Consider the following 21,975-nt stretch of genomic DNA (forward strand, 5'->3'; position numbering starts at 1 on the left):
TAATTCTATGACATGTTCCTTTAAATTAAAATTATGTTTGGAAGTAAGATTATATCTTGGAATATTAAAAAACTGTGGCTGGAAATCATGCTCTTAGAGACAAGAAAAAATATGAATTTACTTTAAAATCACTCAGAACCAGGCATATCTGTGATGTTTCAAAATAAAGTAAAATAAATGTAATAAATGAATGTGTTATCTAAGAAATTACTATGTGGCACGGTGGCTCACACTTGTAATCCCAGCACTTCGGGAGGCTGAGGCAGGTTGGATCACCTGAGGTCAGGAGTTCGAGACCAGCTTGGCCAACGTAGTGAAATCCCGTCTCTACTAAAAATACAAAAAATTAGCTAGGTGTGGTGGCAGGCACCTGTAATCCCAGCTACTCAGGAGGCAGAGAGAATCGCTTGAACCCAGGAGGCGGAGGTTGCAGTGAGCGAGACTGCGTCATTGCACTCCAGCCTGGGCAACAAGAGCGAAACTCCATCTCAAAAAGAAAAAAGAGGCCGGGTGCAGTGGCTCAAGCCTGTAATCCCAGCACTTTGGGGGGCCGAGACAGGCGGATCACGAGGTCAGGAGATCGAGACCATCCTGGCTAACACGGTGAAACCCCGTCTCTACTAAAAAATACAAAAACTAGCCAGGCGGTGTGGTGGGCGCCTGTAGTCCCAGCTACTTGGGAGGCTGAGACAGGAGAATGGCGTAAACCCAGGAGGCGGGGCTTGCAGTAAGCTGAGATCGGGCCATTGCACTCCAGCCTGGGCGGCAGAGCGAGACTCCGTCTCAAAAAAAAAAAAAAAAAAAAAAGAAAGAAAAGAAAAAAGAAAAGAAACGACTATGTATATTTATCCTACTTGGCATTTTACAGAGCTAAGTAAAATGATAATTTAAAAACACAGGTATGTATAAAAAATTGCAGCCATAGTATTATTTACAAAACTGTATTAAATTTACTTCATAACCTGAATACCTTCTAAAAATAACAAGGACTAGCTTTAAAAAGGCACCATGGGGTAACTTGCAAACTTATTCTATGATGCCATACACAGGTGGCATGCTCTCTCTACTAACAGACCCTCCACTGGGGCCCTAAAGAGAAATTCTGTACCTGTTAATATTTTCTATACTACAGAATTTTAAAAAGTCTTTGTCTTCCTTATTTGGGTTACTTTAAAAAATGTGTTTCATTTACTGAACTTACAGCTTCATAACACTTTCTGCTCTATTACCATTTCTTTCTTGAGAGGTAACTTCTTGCTTAACATTTAAGAACCAAAGGCCAGGCGTGGTGGCTTGGCCGGGAGCAGTGGCTCATGCCTATAATCCCAACACTTTGGGAGGCTGAGGTGGGCAGATCAGTTGAGGCCAGGAGTTCGAGACCAGCCTGGCCAATGTGGCAACACTCCGTCTCTACTAAAAATACAAACATTAGCCGGGCATGGTGGCAGGCACCTGTAACCTCAGCTACTAGGGAGGCTGAGGCAGGAGAATCACTTGAACTCAGGAGGCAGAGGTTGCAGTGAGCCAAGATCACCCCACTGCACTCCAGCCTGGGTGATAAAACGACACTCTGTCTCAAAAAGAAAAAAAAAAAAAAAAAGAAAAAAGAACCAGAGGAGTGGCTATGATAGTTCTACAAGGTAACTTTTGTGGTTGCAAGAAGAAAATGGAAAGCTGTATACAAACTCAAGATTAGTTCTCTGATTCTAGACACCCAGCTCTATTCTCAAATTCCCAAACATTTGTGATGATTATTTTTTAATAATTAAAAAAGTTTTAATAATTTTTTAATTAAAATTAATAATACATCAGAAAGAACTGGGTACCACAGACTTTGGCCTAGAACCTGTATTAAAGCATACTCTTCCTACTTTCCACTAGTTCTGCAACCAAAAATCACTCTGAAGACCCTCTTTAAAAATCCAGAATCCTCACCAAATTTAGAGTACTTTTAGGGGAGGGCAAAAAACCAACTATGAGCACTGCTGTGTATCTCAAAGGATGTGTTCAGTTAAAAGTTACCCAAATGAAAATTTGAATATGGGACAAAGGATAAATTTTCAAGTCACTATTTCCTGTCTACTTCCTCCTCCCCAGCAAAAATTCCATAACATATAGGAATGCTTGTGATTTTTGCACATTGATTTTGTATCCTGAGACTGCTGAAGTTGCTTATCAGCTTAAGGAGATTCTGGGCTGAGACGATGGGGTTTTCTAAATACACAATCATGTCATATGCAAACAGGGACAACTTAACTTCCTCTTTTCCTAATTGACTACCCTTTATTTCTTTATCCTGCTGATTGCCCTGGCCAGAACACTATGTTGAATAGGAATGGTGAAAGAGGGCATCCCTGTCTTGTGCCAGTTTTCAAAGGGAATGCTTCCAGGTTTTGCCCATTCAGTATGATATTGGCTGTGGGTTTGTTATAAATAGCTCTTATTATTTTGAGATACATCCCATGAATACCTAGTTTATTGAGAGATTTTAGCATGAAAGGCTGTTGAATTTTGTCAAAGGCCTTTTCTGCATCTATTGAGATAATCATGTGGTTTTTGTCTTTGGTTCTCTTTATATGCTGGATTACGTTTATTGATTTGCATATGTTGAACCAGCCTTGCATCCCAGGGATGAAGCCCATTTGATCATGGTGGATAAGCTTTTTGATGTGCTGCTGGATTTGGTTTGCCAGTATTTTATTGGATTTTTGCATCGATGTTCACCAGGGATATTGGTCTAAAGTTCTCTTTTTTTGTTGTGTCTCTGCCAGGCTTTAGTATCAGAATGATGCTGGCCTCATAAAATGAGTTAGGGAGGATTCCCTCTTTTTCTATTGATTGGAATAGTTTCAGAAGGAATGTTACCAGCTCCTTTGTGCCTCTGGCAGAATTCGGCTGTGAATTCGTCTGGTCCTGGACTCTTTTTGGTTGACAGGCCATTAATTATTGCCTCAATTTCAGACCCTATTATTGGTCTATTCAGGGATTCAATTTCTTCCTGGTTTAGTTTTGGGAGGGTGTATGTGTCTAGGAATTTATCCATTTCTTCTAGATTTTCTAGTTTATTTGTGTAGAGGTGTTTATAGTATTCTCTGATGGTAGTTTGTATTTCTGTGGGATTGGTGGTAATATCCTCTTTATCATTTTTTATTCCATCTATTTGATTCTTCTCTTTTTTCTTCTTTATTAGTCTTGCTAGAGGTCTATCAATTTTGTTTATTTTTTCAAAAAACCAGTTCCTGGATTCACTGATTTTTTTGAAGGGTTTTTTGTGTCTCCATCTCCTTCAGTTCTGCTCTGATCTTAGTTATTCCTTGCCTTCTGCTAGCTTTTGAATGTGTTTGCTCTTGCTTCTCTAGTTCTTTTAATTGTGATGTTAGGGTGTCAATTTTAGATCTTTCCTGCTTTCTCTTGTGGGCATTTAGTGCTATAAATTTCCCTCTACACACTGTTTTAAATGTGTCCCAGAGATTCTGGTATGTTGTGTCTTTGTTGTCATAGATTTCAAAGAACATCTTTATGTCTGCCTTCATTTCGTTAGGTACCCAGTAGTCATTCAGGAGCAGGTTGTTCAGTTTCCATGTAGTTGAGCGGTTTTGAGTGAGTATCTCAATCCTGAGTTCTAGTTTGATTGCATTGTGGTCTATGAGACAGTTTGTTATAATTTCTGTTCTTTTATACTTGCTGAGGAGTGCTTTACTTTCAACTATGTGGTCAATTTTGGAATAAGTGTGATGTGGTGCTGAGAAGAATATATGTTTTGTTGATTTGGGGTGGAGAGTTCTGTAGATGTCTATTAGGTCCACTTGCTGCAGAGCAGAGTTCAATTCCTGGATATTCTTGCTTTCTGTCTTGTTGATCTGTCTAATGTTAACAGTGGGTTGTTAAAGTCTCCCATTATTATTGTGTGGGAGTCTAAGTCTCTTTGTAGGTCTCTAAGGACTTGCTTTATGAACCTGGGTGCTCCTGTATTGGGTGCATCTATATTTAGGATAGTTGGCTCTTCTTGTTGAATTGATAGGGTGTGGAACATCACACACCAGGGCCTGTCGTGGGGTTGGGGGAGGAGGGAGGGATAGCATTAGGAGATATACCTAATGTAAATGATGAGTTAATGGGTGCAGCACACCAACATGGCACATACATACATATGTAACAAACCTGAACGTTGTGCACATGTACCCTAGAACTTAAAGTATAATAAAAAAAAAAAATCCATAACATAAATGATTTTATTTAGAGGAGAAACTTTCAGAGAGAACACTAAGAAAAATCTTTTGTATTTTCAGAAATAACTCCATGCCTCTTCTTCCTACCTCTTAAAAAGGAAAAAAAAAGTCCTTGGTTTCAAAGCGGCTCCCCAAGCTCCGTTATTTTCTTATTTATTTATTTATTTATTTATTTAATTTTTTGGAGACAGAGTCTCACTCTGTTGCCTAGGCTGGAGTGTAGGCGCAATCTCAGCTCACTACAAACTCCTCAAGAGATTCTCGTGCCTCAGCCTCCCAAGTAGCTGGGATTACAGGCATGCGCCACCACGCCTGGCTAATTTTTGTATTTTTAGGAGAGGTGGGGATTCACCGTGTTGGCCAGGATGGTCCCAAACTCCTGGCCTCAAGTGATCTTCCCACCTCAGCCTCCCAAAGTGCTGAGATTACAGGCATGAGGCACGGCGCCCAGCGAAGCTGTGTTACTTTCTAAAGGCAGGCTATATAATCATTTGTTGCTACCATACTGAGCCTATGCCACTCTGAAAGGATTAGGAGCTAAAAATTAACAGGAACCAAAAGCACCAACATTATAGAGGGCAGATACCATACTTTATGATCTACTAAGTGAATTACACCTTCACTCCAAAAAAAAAAAAAAACAAATATGTGATCTTCAAAACATGAACAGAGGTGTCCATGGGTATCAATGAAATTCACGTGACCTTTTGGATTTCATTTTAAACCTTACATTCAAAACCAGAGTCACGTTGCCCTTTCCTATCTATCCACAAAACTCTCGTAGACAAAAAAGAAGCAAAAAATAGTAATAATAATAATAATAATCACAATAATGTAAGTCAAATATAATCAATATCAGACTGTCTGAGGTTGGGTGTGGTGGCTCACACCTGTAATCCCAGTACTTTGGGAGGCCAAGGCAGGAGGATTTCTTGATGCCAAGAGTTCAAGACCAGCCTGGGCAACAAGCGAGAACCCCATCTCTACAAAAAAATTAGCCGAGTGTAGTGGCATGCACCTTTAGTCCCAGCTACTCAGAAGGCTGAAGCAGGAAGATTGCTTGAGCTCAGGAGCTCAGGAGTTCAAGGCTTCAGTGAGCCATAATTACACCACCATATTCTAGTCTGGGCAACAGAGAGAGACCTTGTCTCAAACACACACACACACACACACACACACACACACACACACACACAATAAGACTCTCTGGATCATTTTCTCCTAGCTTGACTTTGAAACTGAAAAAAGTTGGAAATTTTTTCCTGCTCTTATAAAGACCTACTATTTATTGTAAGATATGAGACTAGTGTTCCACATATAATAAATCAATGAATGGCAAAGATAAGAGAATCATCTCTATACCTAATGAACATGAAAACAACACTGTACCTTCTGTATCAGACTAGTGCCTCCTGCAAATGCAGCTCCATTTTCTTCTGCTATTTTGACCTCAGATGCATTCTATCAAAACACAGTTTGAACATCAGTCATTAATTTTAAATATATTCAGTCTGCTTTGAAGTATGTTGTCAGAAATAATATCACAGTTCAAAGTACAAATCGTAGCTTTTGTTTGTAATTGAAAATGTGGCTGGACACAGTAGCTCACACTGGTAATCCCAGAAGTTTGGGAGACTGAGGCAGGTAGTTCCCCTGAGGTCAGGAGTTAAAGACTAGCCTGGCCAACATGGCAAAACTCTGTCTCTACTAAAAATACAAAAATTGGCCGGACATGGTGGCACATACCTGTAGTCCCAGCTATGCAGGAGGCTGAGGCAGGAGAATCCTTGGACCCAGGATGGGGAGGATGTAGTGAGCCGAGATTGCACCACTGCACTCCAGCCTCAGTGACAGAGTGAGACTCCATCTCAAAAAAAAAAAAAAAAGAAAAGAAAATGCAGACCAGGTGCAGTGAGTCACACCTGTAATCCCAACAATTTGGCAGGCTGAGTCAAGAGGATCGCTTGAAGCCAGGAGTTCCAGACCAGCCTGGGCAACAAAGTGAGACCCCCATCTCTACAAAAAAAAATCTTAAAAATTAGCTTGCCATGCTGGGCGTGGTGGCTCGTGCCTGTAATCTCAGCACTTTGAGGCCAAGGCAGGCGGATCACCTAAGGTCAGGAGTTGGAGACCAGCCAGACCAACATGGAGAAATACTGTCTGTACTAAAAATACAAAATTAGCTGGGTGTGGTGGTGTATGCCTGTAATCACAGCTACTCGGGAGGCTGAGACAAGAGAGTCACTTGAACCCAGGAGGCAGAGGTTGCGGTAAGCTGAGATGGCGCCATTGCACTCCAGCCTGGGCAACGAGAGCAAGACTCCATCTCAAAAAAGAAAAAACATTAGCCTGCCATATAGTGGCTAGCACCTGTAGTTTCAGCTACTCAGTAGGCTGAGGCAGGCAGGAGAATTGCTTGAGCCCAGGAGTCTGAGGCTATAGTGAGTATGACTGCACCACTGTACTCCAGCCTGGACAACAGACCAAGACCCTGTCTCAAAAAAGAACTGAATGCATCACTTTTCAATTAAAAGAATCAGGGATATTACATTCAGAACAATTACAGTTTGTGGATGATTAAAAAAGAAATTCATAAACACATTATAAACAAACATTTATAAATACAGGACAGTTTTATAAAGACTAGATACTTTCAGCTAGGCGTGCAGTGGCTCACGCCTGTAATCTCAGCACTTTGGGAGGCCAAGGCGAGTGGATCACGAGCTCAGGAGATCAAGACCATCCTGGCTAACACGGTGAAACCATTTCTGTACTAAAAATACAAAAAAAATTAGCCAGGTGTGGTGGCGAGCGCCTGTAGTCCCAGCGACTCGGGAAGCTGAGGCAAGACAATGGCATGAACCTGGGAGGCGAAACTTGCAGTGAGTCGAGATTACGCCACTGCACTCCAGGCTGGGCGACTGAGCAAGATTCCGTCTCAAAAAAAAAAAAAAAAAAAAAGACTAGATTCTTTTAAAAGTTGTGGTTTCTAAGGCACCACAGCACTACATGGTTCCACTGCTTTAAAATCATCTTATTTGTTATTTGGGGAGGAAAGTTTGAACAGAAAGCAGGAGTTAGTAGGATAAATTGATAAATTCCACTCTTTTCTTCAGTTTCTTGTGAGAAACATAATGTAGCAGTCTAGTAATGATGAAACTCATGTTCTAATCTAGCTCTTTCTCAAGCTAATAACATAACCTCAAACAAATCATCTCTTTGAGCTCCAAAAGGGGAAAATAGGACTAGGTGAATGTTAGGATTTTCTCTAACTCCATTTATTCAGGGTGCTAATCATTGGTTAATAATTAAGTGATCTCTAAATAATAATAATTAAGTGATCTCTAAAAAAATTAAATGATATAAATAGTTGATGGAAGTTACTTACCTCTGTAAATACAGCGACTTTATTGATTTCAGAAGCAAATGGGTATGGCAAACTAAGAACACTGGTAAATGGCGCCACGTTTTTCTAAACAAGCAACAAGGAAAAATAATTATGTAAAGTTAATCTTTTCTGTCTCTCACATACTCTATATAAAACAAGAACGGACATGTTTTGTTTTCAGTGTTCTGATTCTACTCTACATTCTTCCATTAATTCAGAACTATTCATTGATTACTATTCATGAATTACTATTCACCAATTACAATTTAAAGCACAAGAGATTATATTTCTTTTTCAAGAAACTTTTTCAAGATTTTTTTTTTTTTTTTTTTTTGGAGACGGAGTCTTGCTCTGTCGCCTGGGCTGGAGTGCAGTGGCCGGATCTCAGCTCACTGCAAGCTCCGCCTCCCGGGTTTACGCCATTCTCCTGCCTCAGCCTCCGGAGTAGCTGGGACTACAGGCGCCCGCCACCTCGCCCGGCTAGTTTTTTTTGTATTTTTAGTAGAGACGGGGTTTCACCGTGTTAGCCAGGATGGTCTCGATCTCCTGACCTCGTGATCCGCCCGTCTCGGCCTCCCAAAGTGCTGGGATTACAGGCTTGAGCCACCGCGCCCGGCCACTTTTTCAAGATTATATTTTTTTGAGAATAAAAAACTAAAATCTTTTTCCAGCTTCATAATCCCATGCCACTTGGCTTCTGTCTCTACATAATTCATCACAGTCTCTCAAATATTATGAAATGTGTTTGCATAACATCTTCCCCAGCAGTAGTACAATGCTTTCCACCTGATGAATAATAAATGTTTGCTACCTCCAATTAAATTTGTTTTAAACCCATGTACTCTTCTGACACCATCAGGGAGACATGAATACAGCTATACATGCTGAACAATAGACAATATCCAGCTGATCTGCCCAGTAGGTCACCCCCAATTGCCATCACTGGCTCGAAACTATCAGGAATTGTAAAGCCTAAACCCAAGACAAAATGTCAAGCCTAAAGGGATCTTCTGAGTTGACTCTATTTTTGAAACAACCTAGACCATCACCACTTTCAGATTTATTTAGAAAGTCAATTGAAAAATCCTAAATAAACAATGGCATGCATTTGAGGCACACTAATACAGGTGGAGATTTTACAGGACCTCTAAACTAATGTGTCCAGTCATTTTGACCAGAAACTATTGAGGCCTGAGGCCTAGATCTCTTAGGGAGACTTTACAGAGAAACAAGTTCTAGGTCCTCCAAAGTTTTGTTGCAGCCTTAAGGTTTGGAAGAAAAGGTGGTTGTTCCCGTAATAAAAGTGATTGAAAGATCAGTATTTTTAGAAAAACCTTATTTTGAGTAGAAACATCCTCCTGGGGATTTCTTTGCAGACAAGGAGGAACAAATTCTTTTTTTTTTTTTGAGTCGGAGTCTTGCTCTGTCGCCCAGGCTGGAGTGCAGTGGCCTGATCTCAGCTCACTGCAAGCTCCGCCTCCCAGGTTCACGCCATTCTCCTGCCTCGGCCTCCCGAGTAGCTGGGACTATAGGCGTCCGCCACCACGCCTGGCTAATTTTTTTTTTTTTTTGTATTTTTAGTAGAGACGGGGTTTCACCATGTTAGGCAGGATGGTCTCGATCTCCTGACCTTATGATCTGGCCGCCTCAGCCTTTCAAAGTGCTGGGATTACAGGTGTGAGCCACCGTACCTGGCCTGGAGGGACAAATTCTAAAGTATACTTTGTATCAGTCATACAGCTTAGTTTTATGGACTGGCATTCCTTTGCCATTAACATGTCACAACTGGTTTCAGCAAATTTCTCAATGGTAAGCAGTCGCAATAATAGCATCCCCTGGGGAATACTGGCTTGTTATATGAGCACTCTATGAAGAACAACAACAACAAAAAAAAGCCTTAATAAAAAGTATCTTTTCAATGTCACTAGTTTACAAGCAGCTTCTATGTATGAAATGAAGCCTGTGGTGCTACAAAACATCATTTTGAACTACACTAAGGGTTGACTGATCATCTTGAACAGTTACAAAATTTTCCAACTAAAAGAACAGTAACACTCTGATACAAAATAAAAAATTGTAACATGGCTATTATAAACTGTTTCTAATAAATGAGAACAAAGAAATGAGACAGGCCTTGCTTCAAATCTTACCTTTGCCCCCTATTCTATGACCTTTGGCAAGTTATTTCACTTTCTATGCCTCAACTTCCTCTTAAGAGATTATTATAGAATTAAATGAGAAAACACATGCAAAACATTTAGCATTGTATCTGGTATACAGAAAATTTTTCAGTAAAAGTTGACTATTATTATTAAGCACATACTAAGTCTTTTACAGGCATTATCTCATTTAATCCTTGACCTTTTACTCCCTTTTAGAAAGAGATGAAAAAACTGAGACTTGAAGAGGTTAAGCATTAAACCCAAAGTCATGAAGTAAAGAAGCCCAAACTCAAAAAGCAATGAAGCAGGTTTCCGGTCGGTACTGCAGGTGGACTCCAGAGCCTGTGCTCTTAAGACTGCGTTGTACTGCCTCCTCCTAGGCGCTCTAGCATTGCTGTTGTTGAGCTTGTTAAATTACATTTAAAAACTTATACATTCTAGTTTGTCAAGAAAAGAGACATCTTTAAGAATAAAAATTAAAATCACTTCTACAAAAATTAGAACTCTTAAGCAAGAAGCTTATAAAATTTAGGGATTTAGGGCTATATAATAGACCTTAATACTAAGCTAGTGTCTTTCCTGCTTCTAATTTAGAGTTTTATAATCAATAGTACTCTGTTGAATTTCAGTATATAAACAAATAAAGCAGAGAAGCTTCGGTTGAAGCAAGAGTGAGGAGCTTGGAATCCCACCTATGAAAACTTAGTCTCAAACCAGGACCCCAAGGAACACATCTGAAGGACACTGAGCTAATCCAGAGCCCTCATTTACAGAGAAGAAACATGCCACCTAGGCAGTTTAAGTCACTTTTCAAAGTTACAGTGATACCTCAATTAATTTTCACACTACTTTTGTTGAAATTTATACTAGTGACTCTTAGGGGAAACAGGAAATCTATGTTAACTCTCTAGAGTGTTTTCAACAAATTTTATATTTGGAACATTTTTAAATGAACAAACATTTTTCATGCTAAAGTACAGAAAGAGCATGAAGTTTTCGAAAAATTATGAGAGGCAGTAATTTTTAAAATTAAGAGGCCACACGCAGTAGCTCATACATGTAATCCCAGCACTTTGGGAAGCCAAGGAGGGCAGAGTGCTTGAGCCCAAGAGTTCAAAACCAGCTTGGGCAAAAAGGAGAAATCTCATCTCTACTAAAAGTACAAAAATTAGCTGGGCATGGTAGAACACACCTGCAGTCCCAGCTACTCAGGAAGCTGAGGTGGCAGATCACCTGAGCCCGGGAGATGGAGTCTGCAGTGAGCTGAGATCATACCACCACACTCCAACCTGGGCAACACAGCAAGACCCTGTCTCAAAAATAATAATAATAAAATAAAATAAAATAAAATAGAAACACCAATTCATAGAGCCACTGTTCACAAGTAAACTTATTTTCATAGACTCTACATACCTTCTTTCCCTGTGTCATATCCAGTGTCAAATCAAGATAAACACTTTGCTTTGGACTAGTAAAGTCAAGAACTTGAAATTTCTTAAGTAAGTGAACAGCTTTCTCCACCTCATATATCTGCCTCGGGTATAACCGTTTTAAATAGACATCATCCTCAGGTTCGCCTTCCATATAGGGATATGCTTTTATTTTTTCTATTTCATCTTTTTTTTCATCTGGTGTTTTATCTTTAGCACCATGTTTTGTTTTCTTTGCAGACCTTAAAAGAAAATAAAGTTGAGTTATGTCAGTATATATTCTAAGAGACTTTTTTAAAAAAATGCCAATGAACATAAGAGAGAAAAAAAGGATGAATTATATTTTAATTCAAAAGCATAGATTGTTTTACAGTTTTTCTAATTCAACAAACATGAAGTGAACTTTTCTAATGTCTGAAGTCATGAATAAGTTGAATTATGGCACTGATGCTGCTCTCCAGAAACTTACAGAAGAGTAGAGCAGACAGACATACTAACAGGTCATTTCAATATAATGTGGTAATACAAGAGCATCATCAGAGCCTGACAGAAAAGACACTCAATCCAGCCTAGGAGGCTAGGGAAAAGTTATAGAGGAAATGACCCCAAAGTCAATTCTTAGTGGATAAGGAAGTGTCAGCACCCCAAAGAAGTGAAAACATATGACACAAAATCTAGTACACAAATGTTCTTAGCAGCATTATTCATAACAGCCAAAAAGTAGAAACAACCCAAATATCTATCATCTGATGAATGGATACATAAAATGTGGTATATCCATATAACAGAACATTAATCAGCAATTAATAAAAGAATGAAATAGTGATCAATGCTACAACATGCATGAACCCTAAAAACATTAAGCTAAGTGAAAGAAGCCAGTCACAAAAGCCCACATATTATTCCATTTATACCAAATATCAAGAATGGACAAACCTAAGAGACTGAAAAGTAGATGTGGTGATTGGTGCTAGAAGAAGAGGTTAGGGCACAAGAAGTGAAGGCTCACAGGCATGGGGTTTTTTGGGAGAGCAATGAAAATGCTCTAAAACTGATTACAGTGATGGCTGCACAACTGTGAGCATACTAAAAACCAATGAACTGTATGCTTTAAATCAGTGAACTGTATGATATGTATATCATATATTATACCTTAATAAAGCTGTTATTTAAAAAATAAGAGTTAGGTAAAGAAACAACATAATAAAAAGTACTGAGGCATAAAATAAAATGGTATAAGGAAGCTATTATAAGTTCTACATGACTAGAGCAGGGTTGGCAAACTTTTTCTGTAAAGGACCAGAGAGTAAACGTTTTAGCTTTGTGAGCCATATGTTCTCTGCTGCAATGACTCAACGCTGCCACTGTAGTGCAAATATAGTCGGTAAACAAGATTGGCTCACTCGCCAAAGTTTGCTGACTTCTGAACTAAAACGGTAAAAGAGAAGGCAGGCAAGAGTGGAAGATGAGATTAGAAAAGACAGAGCATAGGGGGCATCCTCTAGAGGTAATAAGAAATCACTAAATAGGAGTGACATCTGTATTTTAGGCAGAGTATTCTGGCTGCAACATAAGAGATAGATCTGAAGGAAGTAGGATTGAAAACAATTGAGAGTCTGTTCCCTCCCTTTCTTTTCAGAGATATGAGAACCTGAACCAGAGTAGCAACAGTAATAAGACTGGAAAAGATGGCAGATTAGAGAATAATTGTCAAGCTAAATACTGGGCCAAGCACGAGGGCTCACGCCTGTAATTCCAGCACTTTGGGAGGCCAAGGCAGGAGGACTGTTTGAGGCCGGGAGTTCAACACCAGCCTGGGCAATATAGCAAGACACTGCCTCTACCAAACTAAAAAAACTAGCTGGGCATGGTGGTACACACTGTGGTCCCAGCTACTTAGGAGGCTGATTTGGAAGGATCACTTGAGCTCAGGAGTCTGAGACTGCAGTGAGCTATGATTATGCCAGTGCATTCCAGCTAGGTGACAAAGTGAGACCCTGTCTCAAAAAAATAAATAAATAAATATTGAAGATGGGAAAAGGAGAAAACGAAGACTCCAAAATACTTCCTAGGTATCTGGCTTGGGTGACTAGGCATAGAATAGAATCATTAAGATCAGAAATAAAGAAGGCAAAACAGGTTTCAGGTGAAGGAGGTAGTCACAGAGATTAGTTCAGTTTGGGGGATACAAAGTTTAAGTATGGGGTCAATTGTATCATTGGTCCCAATTCTTTACCTCCTTTCCATTCAAGCCCTTTGCTAAATGACTCTGCTGTTCCTCCCACTAAAGAGGAGGAGTATATTTCTCAGCCCCTTTATTTGGCCACGTGACTATTTTTGGCTGACAGAATAAAGCAAAGATGACAGTTTCCCCGCTCTATGCTTAGGCCAAAAGAAGTTTCACATGTTTCTACTTTCATGTTTGCATTTCTGCCATTTTCATTAGAAGAACATGCCTAGGCTAGCTCAAAGGTAGGAGGATGAGAAACATGTGTAAACAGAGCTGCCTCCACAGAGCCCCAGGCTACATTAGACAATTCTCAGCTGACCTGCAAACTTACAGATGCACTGCAAGTCCAGCCAAGGTCATCAGAGACATCCATCAAACCCACTCTATGTCAGCTGACCCATAGATATGTGGGCAATGATAAATAACTGGTTTGTTACATAGCAAAAGCTAACAAGGTGCTTACAAAGCGGTGGCTCAAGCCTGTAATCCCAGCACTTTGGGAGGCCGAGACGGGCAGATCACAAGGTCAGGAGATCGAGACCATCCTGGCTAACACGGTGAAACCCCGTCTCTACTAAAAATACAAAAAACTAGCCGGGCGAGGTGGCGGGCGCCTGTAGTCCCAGCTACTCCGGAGGCTGAGGCAGGAGAATGGCGTAAACCCGGGAGGTGGAGCTTGCAGTGAGCTGAGATCCGGCCACTGCACTCCAGCCCGAGCGACAGAGCAAGACTCCGTCTCAAAAAAAAAAAAAAAAAAAAAAAAAGAAAATATATTCAACAGGTAATGGCAGATAAGAGTTTGAAGAAATTTCTCAGCATTAATTCAAATTATGCCTATACTCTTCTAACCATAAAAGTTTTAAATTAGTGTAATAGTATTCTGGAAAGATGTTCGGGTTCTGTGGTAGTCAGAATAATAATGCCTCAAAGAGACCCACATCCTAATTCCCAAATCTTGTAAATATTTGGGCCGGCCTAAAATATGATTTTTAAAAATCAGAGATACAATAAAGTTCACTTTAAGGCCTTTAAAAATCTGTGACCCCAAGAAATCAATCCAAGTCTTTCCAAGTCTTTCTTTCCCCAAGAAATCCAATCCAAGACTCCAATCCAAGTCTTTCCAAGTCAATCCAAGTCTGAAGAATCCTTTACATTGAGACATTAGTGGGGGGAAATTCGTACAACCTCTGTCAAACTAAAATGAACTAAACAGAACTAAAGAGAAAATGCCTACGGCATATTTATGGAATGGAAATTCCATTAATTTCCATTAATGGAATAATTTCCATTAATTTTATTACCTTACAAGGCAAAAAAAAAAAAAAAAAAACATGACCTTGCAGACAAGGTAAGGTTAAAGACCTTGAGATGGAGAGTTATCCTAGATTATCTATGTGGGCCCAATCTAATCACATGAGTTCTTAAAAGTGAGAGTCTTTTCCCTTTCCCAACTGCATCACACAGAGATGGGAAAATGACACCAGAGAAATTCAAGCAACCAACCATTGCTTTGAAGATGAAGGATGATGAGGGCCAAAAGAATGTGGGTGGCCTCTTGAAGCTGGGGATTGCAAGGAAATGGATTATCCCCTAGAGGCTCCAGAAAAAAAAAACTGCCAACACCTTGACTTTAGCCCAGTGAGATCCATGTCAGACTGCTCACCTACTGAACTGTGAAATGAAAAACTTGTGTAGTTTTAAGCCTCAAAGTTTCTGGTAATTTGTTGTGGCAGAGATGGTAATTTGTTATGGAAGAAAATGAATATGAGGTCCTATAAAATTGATGTGAAAGAAATGGTTGACAATAAAACAATTTTTTTTTAAATGACCTCAAAAACCAGTTCAACGTATAATTCCATTCTCACTTTTAGTACTCAGTAAATCCTTACTAACATCACTAATAATAGTACCCTCCCAGCTAATGAGCAATTCAACAGAATATTAGATAATGACAATGCTTATTTGTAATGGGGCACAGGTGTCCTTCTGGACTGATGACAAGTCTAAGCAAGTGCCCAAGTAAATGGATACAACACATCTCAATAGCTACCTTGGAAGTACTCCACAAAATCCTGAAACCTTCCAAACTGGAGAAACCATATTTTTACAAAGCAGCAGAGAAGCCAACAGAAGGATTTTGGAGAGCCTGTTTTAGGAATAAATTCTCCTGTTTAAAATAAACAAAATGTTCTAGCTGTAGCCTCCAGGCTTACTTTACATAAATGTAGAATTTGTCACTAAATTTTCGATCACAGTCGAACCTATGCATTTAATTTACAATTAATCTGATATTCCCCAAGGCTGAAATATGACTTTTTAAATTAATAAGTATTTGCAAAACTCAATGAAAATCTGCTGCATAAAGAGACTGAGTTGGGTATATTGCAATTTATTTATACTTTGGACCTTGTTTCACAAAATATTTAAAGTGGTTGAGTGAAAATATTTGTAAACACAAAAAAAGTATAACATTGTAACATTGATCAAATAGGACTCTCAGGAAAATGCATTCTTAAAAAAAGAACTGCAATTTAACAAATTCCTGCCACAATAATCTAACAGACCTGTCGCCTGTTTTCCATGGCCTTCCAAAAAGTAGCTATCTTTATTCATAAGAATCACATTCAGAAGAACTTTGTTGTTCATGCAATTATATAAAGCTCTACCAGGAACACTTAAATACTGTGATTCTCAGAGAATACAATAAATCCTACTAGAAAGGTTTTTGGGAAGGTAGAGGACAAACACCTGGCAATCTGAATCAAAGAGAACAGAACTTAGCTGTAGTTACCTAGGTAACTAAACCACACAGATTAGAAGAGTAGTAAGAGACTGCACACAAGCAATAACTTTTTCCCTGCCTCATCTGTCTCCTAACTCCGAAAACATGATATTCCATGGTTATGCCCACAAAATATGATTTTTTTTTTTTTTTTTTTTTAAGATAGAGTCTCGCTCTGTTGCCAGGCTCTGGTGCCATCTGGGCTCACTGCAACGTCCACCTCCCGGGTTCAAGCATTTCTCCTGCCTCAGCCTCCCAAGAGCTGGGACTACAGGCGCCTGCCACCACACCCGGCTCAGTTTTTCTATTTTCAGTAGAGACAGGTTTCACCATGTTGGCCAGGATGGTCTCGAACACCAGACCTTGTGATCTGCCCACCTTGGCCTCAAAAAGTGCTGGGATTACAGGCATGAGCCACAGCGCCCGGCCTAAAATATGATTTTTAAAAATCAGAGATACAATAAAGTTCACTTTAAGGCCTTTAAAAATCTGTGACCCCAAGAAATCAATCCAAGTCTTTCCAAGGCTGAAGAATCCTTTACATTGAGACATTAGTGGGGGGAAATTCGTACAACCTCTGTCAAACTAAAATGAACTAAACAGGACTAAAGAGAAAATGCCTACGGCATATTAATGGAATGGAAATACTTGGAATTCTTATTTCTTAGTGTAATCACATAAATAAATTCACTAACATCTCTGATGCTGGTTTACTCATTACCTTTTAAACTAAATGCAGAAGTTATGTTTCCACTTAAAACTGTAAAAGCTGGAAAGACCATTAACAATGAGAAAGAGCTTGATAAAATCACAACTTTTCTTGAACCCATGACAGAGTGAGACTGAACGCAAATAACCTGAAATCCAAGGAGAGTCAGTCCCACATTCCAGTTCCCACCACAGTCTCTCCTGTGCCAGAGCAGGAAAGGCAAGCAGGTAAGAAACAATCAGCTAAAATTTTAGGGCTAGTGTGACAGTATAAACCTCTTGGGAGACCCAGGCATACGGGGAGTTCACACTCAATTCACAGGCCATTTTCCACATACCTCCCACCAGGTGCTCACAGGAAAGACTGGAGCAAAGCAGAAGATTAGAAGCGCGCCCCCACCCCCACCCCCCGAGGGTTGCAGGCACACAGGAAAAGGCACAGGTAAATACGCACTGTGTCTCTCAGTGGAAGGGAGAAAGATAAAAACCTACAACACTTCTACCCACTGGGAGCAGGGCAGGAAATAGTCCTGAGCCCAGTATCCTGTACCAATCCAGCTAGAGAAGGGTTAGGAAACTTCCCCATAAGACATGCAACAGATTAGTGGTGCCATGAAGAGAAGGAACAGAAATGCTGAGAAAACCCCAACCCCAAGGTCCAGCTGCACTGGGCCTACTTAAGAGTAGGGCTGGATTTATTAAAAAACAACAACAACAACAAAATTCCCTCCCATTACCCATCACCAGGAATAGAAGTCTACTGCTAGGGAAGGGGGCAAAAGAGTGACCCACCCCACCCCACCTCATCCCCGCCACTGAGGCGCAGCTGCACAGGGAATGCAGAAAACTGAGCATGGAACAGGAATGCTGAGAAAAACCCTCCAGCAACCCAGACCCCACCCTAAGAACAAGAAAACTATATAAATTTGAAGCTGGTGGTAACCATGGCAACAACAAAACCAAAACCTAGCTCAACTCCTGACAAGACTGACCCAATGCTCTGACAGATGAAGGGGCATGCCTGCTTGCAGGCGTAAATATTATTTACTTCAGTCCCCACACAACATATCTGGCATTCAGACCTCTGACATAAGCAAGAAAAAAACCCATTGTCAGGCCAGGTGCGGTGGCTCATGCCTGTAATCCCAGCACTTTGGGAGGCCAAGGCAGGCGGATCACCTGAGGTCAGGAGTTCGAGACCAGCCTGGCCAACAGGGTGAAACCCCGTCTCCACTAAAAATACAAAATTAGCTGAGCGTGGTGGTGCACGCCTGTAATCCCACTTACTCGGGAGGCTGAGGCAGGAGAATCGCTTGAACCCGGGAGGCGGAGGTTGCAGTGAGCCAAGATCACGCCATTGCATTCCAGCCTCGGCAAAAAGAGCAAAACTCCCCTCAAAAAAAAAAAAAAGAAAAGAAAGAAAGAAAAGAAAAAGACAAAAACCCACTGTCAAGAAAGAAACAAAACCAGACTCAACCTAGTGGCCTTTTTAAAAATCAGGATCTGCTACTGGCAAATAGAGGATATATGCTTGCACACACACAGGGGAGAGGGGAGAGCCAGAAGGACAGAGACAAGAGAAGCTAGCACATGCCCCTCTGCTCCATTCAGATCCTGATAAAAAACAAAATCTAGCCATGAAAAAAAAAACATTTTTTAGTATATTATAGAGTCAGTACATTAAACAATAAAGCTACAACTAAAATTATGAATACTATGATTCTCATCAAACTACTAAGTAACTTTTATTGTCAGACATGCAAAAAACCATCTGCTTATAAATTTTCATGGTTTTTTAAGAGTAGGCATGTTTCTTGTTCTATGCTTTCTAGGTTTTTGAAGAGCACATTTAAAACCATACTGGAATAGAACTTGGGGTAGACAAAATGAAACATTTCTAAGGTACAAAGGAAAACATTTAAAGATACAATAGTCTTGAAATAATCAGTATCCCTAATAACTATGTTTACAGAGCAGAGAGAAAAAGACAAAGCCCAACAGAAAAGGAGGCAAAAGGCATAAGCTAGAAATACAGTAAAGAGGCTGGGCATGGTGGCTCACACCTATAATCCCAGCACTTTGGGAGGCGAAGGCAGGCAGATCACTTGAGGTCAGGAGTTTGAGACCAGCCTGGTCAACATGGTGAAATCCCCATCTCTGCTAAAACCACAAAAAGTAGCAAGGTGTGGTGGTGCACACTTGTAATCCCAGCTACTTGGGAGGCTGAGGCAGGAGAATCGCCTGGACCTGGGAAGTGAAGGCTGCAATGAGCCGAGATCATGCCACTGCACTCTAGCCTGGGCAACAGAGCAAGACTCCATCTCAAAAAAAAAGAGAGAAATACAGTGAAGAAACACAAATGAAGACTGATGGGATCCAAGGTTGTTAGGCATATACTCCTCACTAATTACTAAGTGGAGATATAAACTGGTACAAACATTGTGGCACTGGTATACTCCTCACTAATTACTAAGTGGAGATATAAACTGGTCCAGCAACTTAACAACAAAAAGAATCCAGGCACTATTCACACTCAAAGGAAGCCTCCTTTCTTGCTACATTTCTGTTACCTCCCTATTCATCTTATTTTCAAACCAAATCAGTTTTTATCTGTATCATTCACTTTCCTGTCTCTGCACTACCGAAATACCTTTCAACCAATTCCCCTGCAAAATTCTTTTTTTTTTAAGATAGAGTCTCAATCTGTTGCCCAGGCTGGAGGGCAGTGGCGCGATCTTGGCTCACCACAACCTTCGCCTCCCAGGTTCAAGCGATGCTTGTGCCTCAGTCTCCCGAGTAGCCGGGACTACAGGCATGCACCACCAAGCCCAGCTAATTTTTTGATATTTTTAGTAGAGATAGGGTTTCATCAAGCTGGTCTTAAACTCCTGACCTCAAGTGGTCCAGCCGCCTCGGCTTCCCAAAGTGCTGGGCCACTGTACCCTGCGCCCTGCAAAATTCTACCTTTCAAGACCTAGGTCAAATACTTCTTGCCCTACTCTTTCCTATATAGAATTGACATTTCATCTGTGATTGCACAGCACTTGATCCAATCCTCTAATATGATAGTTAAAACAGTCATACTAATCAGACATTATATCACAGACATGTTAATTCATAACATATGAATATCATATTTGTATATAACAATATATAGAGAAGCTTCTACACATCAATAACAACAAAGAATTAGAATAGGACATGAACAGAAAATTCACAGTAAAGAAAATATAAATGGGCCAGGTGCGGTAGCTCACGCCTGTAATCTCAGCACTCTGGGAGTCCGAGGCAGGCGGATCACCTGAGGTCAGGAGTTCAAGACCAGCCTGACCAACATGGTGAAACCCCATCTCTACTAAAAATACAAAGAAAAAAATTAGCCGGGCATTGTGGCACATGCCTGTAATCCCAGCTACTCGGGAGGCTGAGGCAGGAGAATCGCTTGAACCTGGGAGGCAGAAGTTGTGGTGAGCTGAGATTTCACCACTGCACTCCAGCCTGGGCAACAAGAGCAAAACTTTGTCTCAAAAAAAAAAGAAAATATAAGTGGCTCTGAAACATATGAAGAGGTATACAACCTCATTAATAATAAAAGAAATGTAAATATAATGATGCTATTTATTACCTATCAAATTGTCAAAGATGGAAAAATTTGACTATACTATACATGGGAAAATTGGCAGTCTAATAATACTTGCTGGTAAAAATACTGGCAAGATTTCTATGAAGGCAATTTGGTATTACCTATCAAAATTATAAATACACACATCTTTTGACCCAACAATTCTATTTCTCAGAGTTTATGATACAGACATATTCACTGTATTTGACAGGATCTATATGCATGATTATTCACTTGCATGATCACTTGTAATAGAAAAAGATTGGAAAGAAAAATGTGCATCAATAGGGGAATAGTTACATAAATTATGCACTACTACATTTCACACAATGAAATGCAGTTAAAATGACTAAACAGCTCCATATGAAACTATTTCCAAGATATATTGCTAACTTAAATGCAGGCGACTTGGGTGCAGTGGCTCACACCTATAATCCTAGCACTTTGGGAGGCCAAGGCAGGCGGTTCACGAGGTCAGGAGTTTGAGACTAGCCTGGCTAACATAGTGAAACCCCGTCTCTACTAAAAGTACAAAAAATTAGCTTGGCATGGTGGCAGGCGCCTATAATCCCAGCTACTTAGGAGGCTGAGGCAGGAGAATCGCTTGAACCCGGGAGGTGGAGGTTGCAGTCAGCCAAGATCGCACCACTGCACTCCAGCCCAGGCGACAGTGCGAGAATCCGTCTCAAAAAAAAAAAAAACCAGGCAATATGCAAAACAGGGTGTATAGTACACTATCATTTATGTAAAAAACAAATAATATATTCATGTACTTATATATGCATAGACCATTACAAATGGCTAAAGGACAGGGTTGGAAGAAGACCAACTTTTCATACATACTGTGCTTACCATGAATATCTTTTATCTTTTACCATGAATTATCTTTTATCTACTCATGGAGTTAACTAACTCATTTTAATTAATTCATTTAAAACAAAAAGCAATTGTTTATGTTGCTGTCAGTTCACTGTGAAAATCTCAAAGACAGAGAAATGGAATGTGTGCCTTATTCATCTTCATATCATCATTTTGCACAGTGCCAGGCCTACGGCAGATGATCAACAAAGTATGCTAAATAAGAGGCAACTGAGGCACAGTTTCCTGATATTAAATTAAGTTTACAGAAATAAGAATATATTAAGCAAAAATTTACAGTCAGCAAAAACTTTCCACCCTTTAGTTTTCATTTTGGGTATCCCATAACCTAAGGACTGTATTCTAGCAAATTTCATCATAAAGTAAGATCTTTGTACATGGAACTCTATTTGCTTTGCAGATCCTATCCTCCAGAGCCAATGATTCTATTATTATATACTAATCATGAAGAGTGTGATAGTTCTAAAGTCAGAAAATTTAGGCTGAAATCCTTCCTCAAACACATTCCAGTTGTGTAACTTTCAACATATTACTTAACCTCTCGG

General features: G+C 40.0%; 1 protein-coding gene across 1 annotated transcript in view; it reads right to left on the minus strand.

The window, feature by feature from the left end:
• MRPL1 (mitochondrial ribosomal protein L1) overlaps positions 1-21,975 on the minus strand; it is a 102,827-nt gene that overhangs the window by 66,897 nt on the left and 13,955 nt on the right. The window contains exons 3-5 of the mRNA XM_023222551.1: positions 11,193-11,451; positions 7,618-7,701; positions 5,619-5,690 (exon numbers count right to left, since the gene is read on the minus strand). Coding sequence (XP_023078319.1) covers positions 5,619-5,690; positions 7,618-7,701; positions 11,193-11,451 — 415 coding nt within the window. The remainder of the gene's footprint in view (positions 1-5,618; positions 5,691-7,617; positions 7,702-11,192; positions 11,452-21,975) is intronic.

Source organism: Piliocolobus tephrosceles, chromosome 3 (assembly GCF_002776525.5).
Source record: "Piliocolobus tephrosceles isolate RC106 chromosome 3, ASM277652v3, whole genome shotgun sequence".
Lineage (NCBI taxonomy): Eukaryota > Metazoa > Chordata > Mammalia > Primates > Cercopithecidae > Piliocolobus > Piliocolobus tephrosceles.